An 8,511-nucleotide genomic window follows, 5' to 3' on the forward strand; every position below is an offset into this window, starting at 1 on the left:
CTACCTCTCTTCTAGCTTCATTGCTCTGACCCACAGCCTCTTCATGGCCTTCTTCACTTCAGCATTTCTCAGGGAGTAGATGACAGGGTTGAGCAGTGGGGTGATCACCGTGTAGAACACGGCCACCATCTTGTCCACAGACAGGGTTGTGGAAGGTCTCAGATAGATGAAGACGCAGGGCCCAAAGAACAAGGTGACCACGGTGATGTGGGACCCACAGGTGGACAGGGCCTTGCGCCGCCCCTCGGAGCTCCGAGTCCTCAGATGCAGCAAGATGACCACATAGGAGGCTAAGAGGGCCACGAAGCTGATCACAGACAGGGTCCCCCCGTTGGCAACGATCAGAAGACCAATGAGGAAGGTGTCAGAGCAGGCAAGTTTGAGCAGGGGAAGCACATCACAGAAATAGTGGTCGATCACATTGGGGCCACAGAAGGGCAAGTGGAAGACGAGAAGGCTATCGACCAAGGAATGCACGAAGCCTCCCACCCATGCTGCTCCCACCAGGAAGGCACACGCCTGCCGGTTCATGATGGTGGTGTAGTTGAGGGGCTTGCAGATGGCCACGTAGCGGTCATAGGCCATCACGGTGAGCAGGAAAGCCTCAGTGCCACCAAACAAGTGAATAAAGGAAAATTGTGTCATGCAGCCCCACAGAGATATGGCTTTCCTTTCAGCCAGCAGATCTGAGATGAGTCTGGGGGCTGTCGTAGAGGCGTAGCATATCTCCACAAAGGACAGATAACTCAAGAAGAAGTACATGGGGGAGCCAAGGCTTCTGCTGCTCATGACAGTGAGGACAATGAGGAAATTCCCCAGCACGATGGCTACATACAGGAGCAGAAATATCACAAAGCAGACTTTCTGCACCAGCTGATTGGGAGAAAGTCCCAGGAAAATAAACTCTGTCACATTGTGTGTTTTAGCCATGATATAGCCACCAGGAGGCAATAATTTGGAAGGGTGATCTGAAATGATACAAAAGACTCCTACATTAAGTGGGAAATTTACATAACAATCTGTTTTAAAAGTGAGAAGCTTGTGAGCTGGATACTGAATGATAAGTATGAGCTAGTTATTTAGAAAAGAAGGGAAAAACACTCCAAGGAAGCCGAGGAGAAAGTGCAAACTATAAATATTTGAGCAAGGCTGAAGTAAAGTGAAGAAGAGCAACCATAAAGTTGTAGCCTCTGGGTCTTCCCAGCGCACCAGGCCCGAGCCCTTGTCTCATGCATCCAGCCTGGGCTGGTGATCTGTTTCACCCTAGATAATATACATGTTTCGATGCTGTTCTCTCGAAATATCCCACCCTCACCTTCTCCCACAGTGTCCAAAATTCTGTTCTGTACATCTGTGTCTCTTTTTGTTTTGCATATAGGGTTATGGTTACCATCTTTCTAAATTCCATATATATGCGTATCGGGTGGAGAGGGAGGTTGGAGGGGGGATCGGGATGGGGAACACATGTAAATCCATGGCTGATTCATGTCAATGTATGACAAAAGCCACTACAATATTGTAAAGTAATTAGCCTCCAACTAATAAAAATAAATGAATAAAAAACTTTGGAGCCAGAATCTAGTACCAATTCACAAAGGACTATTATGGACTTTGGGGTTTATTTAACAGACAATGGGGAATCATCAAAAATGTTAGTGGACCCAAAGGCAGAATCACTTGGCATGCAGACACTGGACTACTGGACTAGAGGTTGAACTGGGAGAAGTCTATTAGGAGACTGATCACCTCACTGGATGATGTAAGGCAGCAGGTATGGTGTTGCATGTCCAAAATAACCATCTCTCTATTGCCATTGAATGCTTCTGTCTTTTGCCTGCAGATTTCCTTCATCCTGCTTCCTTTTGCTCCTTTCCCTTCCTGGTTTTCAGAATAAGAGTCTCACCTTCCCATATACCCTTCAGGGTCTTCTGAAGAAATTTCCCTGAATATTCAGCACCCTCTCTTATTTCTGCTTCTCCACCTAATTATCTGCTTCTGCATTCGGTCACCAGGTGACCTAGTTCCTTTCAAAAGTTCCAGTTCAATCCATCCACAATTCTTCTCCTTACAGGTACCGTCACTTCTTTCAGGCTTCTGTCCCTCGGTGGCAATAGAAGTACAAACCACCTCTCCACCCAAAATGCCGACTATGACACATCCATAAAAGAAGGCAGACCTTCCAACACCTCAAAACATCACCACGATTGTGCACTGACTGGTTAGCAGACTATCTTCACCCATGCTGGATTTGGTCAAGGTGACTGAGATCGAACTGTATCAACATGGTCCCCTCCTACAGTTGGACTCCAGGGCGCCTGAGACCAGGAGTCATGTGACATCCACTCACACCACAAATCATCCTTCCTTGAGCATTGGGAACAGGTGATTATGTACTATCACAAGTCACCACTATAAGGAAATCACCAACAGAGTTTATGATTGCAGAGACCAAGAGAAGGGAGAGACCATCGCTAAACCCTCAGATCTTTTGAGAATTTTACCAAATCACTCCTAGAAGAAACCACTGCTGGACTCCTAAGTTCATATTCCAATTACTACAGGTGGTAACTAATCTAGAAAGTTATTTACCCTCTCAGAGACTCAAATCCACACCATTCCTTGGAGATAAAACCTACCTCACAATTGGATGCCATATGTCTCCCTCCTAGCCCATCCCAGGAGACGTTAAGTATTCGTACACTGTGCTGCCTTGGAAGCTTCTCAGAGATAGGAAATCCATTTCCCAATCTATACACCCTTACAGTCAGTGATTCCTCCTCTCTCAAGACATTTTGAAATCACAGCACTTTCCTCACCAACTTATAATTATGTTCTGTGACCATCTGGTCCACTAAATTCTGAATTTACTGGGGTAGAGATTATAAACTGCTCAACACTCCATCTCCGGTGCCAACTGAATATCCACCACAAAATAGAACTCAGTGAATGTATATGGAATGAAAAGCAAATATAAATCTTTCCTAGCTTCTGAGCACAGTATTTGGTACATTGTAAACGATCATTAAATGTTGAAAGAATAAAGGACCAACACCAAATATTCTCCATCCCTGTGTCCCATGTCTAGCACAATGCTTGCCTCAGGCAGAGACCAGATCAATGTGGAGCATTTTGTTAAATGCCAGGGATGTCTGACAATATTCCCTTTGCTTTCAAGATGAAATAGCAACCATCCCATGCTCACAAAATAAAACTCACCCCAGTGTTTCTGTAGCTTTATTGTCTCACCACAATTCTTTCTTCTGTTCTAACCACACAAAAGCAAATAATACCCCCCAAGAACATCCCCTAGAGTATGCAGTTCCCCAGTTATTCAGTCTAAAACCATTAAGGTCAAGCAACCAAACAGAGCTCATACATCTCAGGATTCGCCAGATGGAGAATCCGCTCCTCCGCAGCCTCAGGCTTGGGAATGTTGAGACTAACCCAGAGGGTGCACTCTGCTGATTTAAAACAAGAGCACAGCAGACTCACCTCCCTTGCGTTCCCCAGAGGTGTAAGAATTCTGGTGACCAGTCTGCATTCACGTAGTTGAGAGATACCAGGGAGGAAGGCATGGTGATCAAGTGAGAGAAGACTGGTCCCCAGAGACCCATGCCTGGCCCCTTCCTAACCAGGCACCTACCTCATGGGAAGCAGGACCTGGATACTAACATCTCAAACTTCCTTGTAGGTAACATAACTTCAGAAATCAATAGGGAATGGTAAATTAACTTCACCCAGTGTTCACAGGGTACTTAGGCTATGGGGCTCCATGCTGTTTAGAGGTCAGTTAGATCCAGCTCTTATCACGAACTCAGTCATGTGACTTTACATGAAATGACACCATTCAAAGGATGGGTCCGAGGGTATGGGCAGTGTCAGTAAACTGAGACAGCACTTCTACTGGCCTTTGGTGTGGACGAGGGTGCAGAACAGTAGATCTCAACTGTGAGCGATTTTTGCCTTCAAGGGTATATTTGGCAATATCTGGACACATTTTTCATTGTACGAACCTGCGGGGGAGGAGGTATTAGCATCCAGTGGGCAGAGGCCAGAGATGCTAAGAAATATCCTATAATGCACAGGATAGCCTCCACAGCATAGCTTATCTGAGCCAAATCACAATACTACTGCTATTCAGATACCCTGCTAAAGAGGAAAAAAAATCTGAACTGGTGTTTATTAAAACTTGACTTTGATTGCATATGATTTATTGATCTGCTTTGAATCTGCAACAAAATGTTTTCCCAATGCCATAATGGCACTTTGCAAAATCAACGTACTCTACACCAGTACTATTCATGAATGTCATTAACTCAGTCTTGAGTAAAATTAAAGATGAGACAAGATGAGAAAATTCAACTAATAATTAAGGAGAAAATTATAATGACATAGTTTAAGATTGTTTTAAAGATTTTAATGCAATCACTCTGAAAACACAAACCCTAATTAATCATTATTCTCTATATTGAAAAAAAGCACCAGGAAGAAGATTAGCAAATAATTACATAAAAGCTTCCAATATTTCAGTTCAGTTCAGTTCAGTCACTCAGTCGTATCCGACTCTTTGCGACCCTGTGAATCGCAGCACGCCAGGCCTCCCTGTCCATCACAAACTCTCAGAGTTTACCCAAACTCATGTCCATCGAGTTGGTGATGCCATCCAACCATCTCATCCTCTGTCGTCCCCTTCTCCTCCTGCCCCCATCCCTCTCATCATCAGGGTCTTTTCCAATGAGTCAGCTCTTCTCATCAGGTGGCCAAAGTATTTGAGTTTCAGCTTCAACATCAGTCCTTCCAATGAACACCCAGGACTGATCTCCTTTAGGATGAACTGGTTGGATCTCCTTGCAGTCCAAGGGACTCTCAAGAGTCTTCTCCAACACCACAGTTCAAAAGCATCAATTCTTCAGTGCTCAGCTTTCTTTATAGTCCAACTCTCACGTCCATACATGACTACTGGAAAAACCATAGCCTTGACTAGATGGACCTTTGTTGGCAAAGTAATGTCTCTGTTTTTTAATATGCTGTCTAGGTTGGTCATAACTTTCCTTCCAAGGAGCAAGCGTCGTTTAATTTCATGGCTGCAATCACCATCTGCAGTGATTTTGGAACCCAAAAAAATAAAGCCTGACACTGTTTCCCCATCTATTTCCCATGAAGTGATGGGATCGGATGCCTTGATCTTAGTTTTCTGAATGTTGAACTTTAAGCCAACTTTTTCACTCTCCTCCTTCACTTTCATCAAGAGGCTTTTTAGTTCCTCTTCACTTTCTGCCATGAGGATGGTGTCATATGCCTACCTGAGGTTATTGATATTTCTCCCAGCAATCTTGGTTCCAGCTTGTGCTTCTTCCAGCCCAGCATTTCTCATGATGTACTCTGCATGTAAGTTAAATAAGCAGGGTGACAATATACAGCCTTGACGTACTCCTTTTCCTATTTGGAACCAGTCTGTTGTTCCATGTCCCATTCTAATTGTTGCTTCCTGATCTGCATACAGATTTCTCAAGAGGCAGGTCAGGTGGTCTGGTATTCCCATCTCTTTCCGAATTTTCCACAGTTTATTGTGATCCACACAGTCAAAGGCTTTGGCAGAGTCGCTAAAGCAGAAATAGATGTTTTTCTGGAACTCTCTTGCTTTTTCGATGATCCAGCAGATGTTGGCAATTTGATCTCTGGTTCCTCTGCCTTTTCTAAATCCAACTTGAACATCTGGAAGTTCACAGTTCACATACTGCTGAAGCCTGGCTTGGAGAATTTTGAGCATTACTTTACTAGTGTATTCTTTGATATAAGACTGTATAAAGTCCTGAAGGTCCCCTTCAAACCTTCTGAAGCTGGTATTATTACTGTCTCCATTTGTATTTGTGGAAACTGGGACCCAAATGAATTAAATGATCCATGAATGGTTACTTGAGTAGGACTTCTAACCCTGCTCTTCAAATTCCATCCTAAACAAACTGGCCCTCTCTAGAGCAAATAGGGCAAAGCAAAGGAGATTAATGTGGAACAGTCCCTGTTCTGCTGGAGAAGGACTGGACACTACTGGGTGGAATGCTAACAACCTATTCTCCCCAGCTCTGCTCCCCAGCATCCCAGGAAACCATCAGTCCTTGGTCCCCAAAATCCCTGGCCCATCCTGCTTGATATCCATGCACTCCGTCTTTGTCATGGAGTCCCCTGGAGGTGGTAAGAGCCCTGAAAGCAGACTTATGATACTGGTCCCCCCCCCTTGCTTAAGACTTACTGTGTGATTTGGGTAAATCTTTTAATCTTGCTGCATTTATTTACTCACCTGTCTCCTGAGAGCACAAAATGAGGAATATGAGTAAAGTGCTTTGAATATCATAACCAAAGAGAAGGTGAGCTTCAACAACTATTGTTAATAAAGGAATTATTAAGTGCTATTATCCATTTTATAGATGAGATACCTGCAGATTCACAGGCTGTCACAGGTTCGCTGAATGAGCCTTTAAATATCACACTAAGAGCCTCATAAAGCCTTCCACCATGGCTCAGATGGTAGAGAATCTGCCTGCAGTGCAGGAGACCCAGGTTCAATCCCAGGATCAGGAAGATACCCTGGAGAACAGAACAACTAGCCACTCAAGTCTTCTTGCCAGGAGACACCCATGGACAGAGGAGCCTAGCAGGCTACAGTCCATGGGGTTGCAAAGAGTCAGACACAAGTGAAGCAACTTACCATACATGAGCCTCCTGGACTATGACCCCACCTTGAGTGTAGTGATTACAATTTACTTTTATGTGTATTCCCAGTGCCTCACTCATTACAGATAATAAATATTTAATGACTGGAAGATTAAGGGAACAAGTGGAATATTATTAGAAAAACAGAAAGAGTTCCCATTACAAGCATCAGACCAGAGATGCAAAATCATCTTAGATGCTACAAAGACGGGAAGTTTCCCAAGTCCAGGCTCATCAGATACCTTGCAGTTTCACTTCTCCCCTCGAGCTCCCCTTGACCCTGAAAATCTTCCTCATGGCACTTTTCACCTCACTGTTCCTCAGTGTGTAGATCAGAGGATTCAGCAAAGGTGGCATGACGATGTTAAAGAGGATGACGAGTTTGTCAGCGGCCAGGGTGGTGGAGGGTCGAATGTACATGAACATGGGGGGCACCAGGACCAGAAGCACAGTGATGATGTGTGAGCCGCACATGGACAGAGCCTTGCGCCGGCCCTCAGAAGACCGGCTTCTCAGGCTCAGTAGGATGACCACGTAGGAGATGATAAGGATGATGAAGGACACTAAAGAAATCATGCCGTTGTTGGCCACCACGATGAGCCCCACCACGTAGGTGTCCGCACAGGCCAGCTTCAGCAGGGGATGGACGTCACAGAAGAAGTTGTCGATCTCGTTGGGCCCACAGAAGGGCAGCTGGACCATGAGGAGCGTCTGCAGGATGGAATGCAGGAAGCCAGCCACCCAGGAGGCCCCCACCAGCAGGCCGCACCTCCGGCGGCCCATGATGGTCGTGTAGTGTAGGGGCCGACAGATGGCCACATAGCGGTCATAGGCCATGGCCGTGAGGAGGAAGATCTCGGTGCCACCAAAGAAGTGGGCAGAAAAGAGCTGGGTCATGCAGCCCTCGAAGGAGATGGTCTTGCGGTCCACCAAAGTGTCCGCAATCATCTTGGGTGTGGTGGCGGACGGACAGCAGGTGTCGGCAGAGGACAAGTGGCTGAGGAAGAAGTACATGGGGGCGTGCAGGGTCTTGCTGGCGTTGATGGTGACGATGACCAGAAGGTTCCCCAGGACCGTGAGCACGTGGAAGACGGAGAAGACCAGGAAGCAGGCACGCTGCATCTCCTGGCCCTGGGAAAGGCCGAGCAAGAGGAACTCAGTCACGTTGTTCTTGGCGCCCATGGATTGTCTTCCCTGAGCACTGACAATCGGGTTAGGTCTGCAAGGACACAAACTGCAGGATATAAGAAAGCTTCCCATAGAGAAGGGACTTGTGGACACCGTGGCGGGAAGGGAGGGCGGGATGAACAGAGGACACTGTTGACATATACATACACTGCCTCATGTAAACAGACAGCTATGAGAAGCTGCTGACAGCACAGGGCGCGCAGTCTAGTGTTCCGTGATGACCGAGAGGGGGAGGGATGGGGGGTGGGACAGAGGCTCAAGAGGGAGGGGATATGTGCATTCTCATAGCCGAATCTCGGCTGTTGTAAAGAACTTTGTAAAGCAATTATAGTCCAATTAAAAAAATAAAAAATTAAGAAGGTTTCCCATATCCAGCAGTCAAGACACTGTAAGTCTGATAATGAGTCTAACACCTTATGTCAATGGGTGTCATAACTAACACTCATAACTCCTTTCTATGCCATAGCTAAAATACGGTATGTGGAAAGCATTTTGCTATCTAGACCCTGTAAGATTTCATGTACAGATCTACCCGAGAACATACATGTATCAGAACAAAGACCAGAGGCAGACCTGGGAAAATTGGAAAGCATGTAAAATAAATAAATGAAA

At 45.6% G+C, this 8,511-nt stretch overlaps 2 protein-coding genes across 2 annotated transcripts; both read right to left on the reverse strand.

Annotated features, from left to right (window-relative positions):
- LOC136174696 (olfactory receptor 4X2-like) lies at window positions 1-930 on the reverse strand. Its single transcript, XM_065944879.1, has one exon. The coding sequence runs from the start codon at window positions 928-930 to the stop codon at window positions 1-3; it is 930 nt and encodes a 309-aa protein (XP_065800951.1).
- A 6,015-nt stretch (window positions 931-6,945) lies between these two features.
- Window positions 6,946-7,893, reverse strand: LOC136175465 (olfactory receptor 4S1-like). Its single transcript, XM_065945751.1, has one exon. It carries the CDS (start codon window positions 7,891-7,893, stop codon window positions 6,946-6,948), a length of 948 nt encoding a protein of 315 aa, XP_065801823.1.
- Between the last annotated feature and the right edge of the window lie 618 nt (window positions 7,894-8,511).

The sequence above is a fragment of the Muntiacus reevesi genome, chromosome 9 (assembly GCF_963930625.1).
Source record: "Muntiacus reevesi chromosome 9, mMunRee1.1, whole genome shotgun sequence".
In the NCBI taxonomy this organism is placed as follows: Eukaryota; Metazoa; Chordata; class Mammalia; order Artiodactyla; family Cervidae; genus Muntiacus; species Muntiacus reevesi.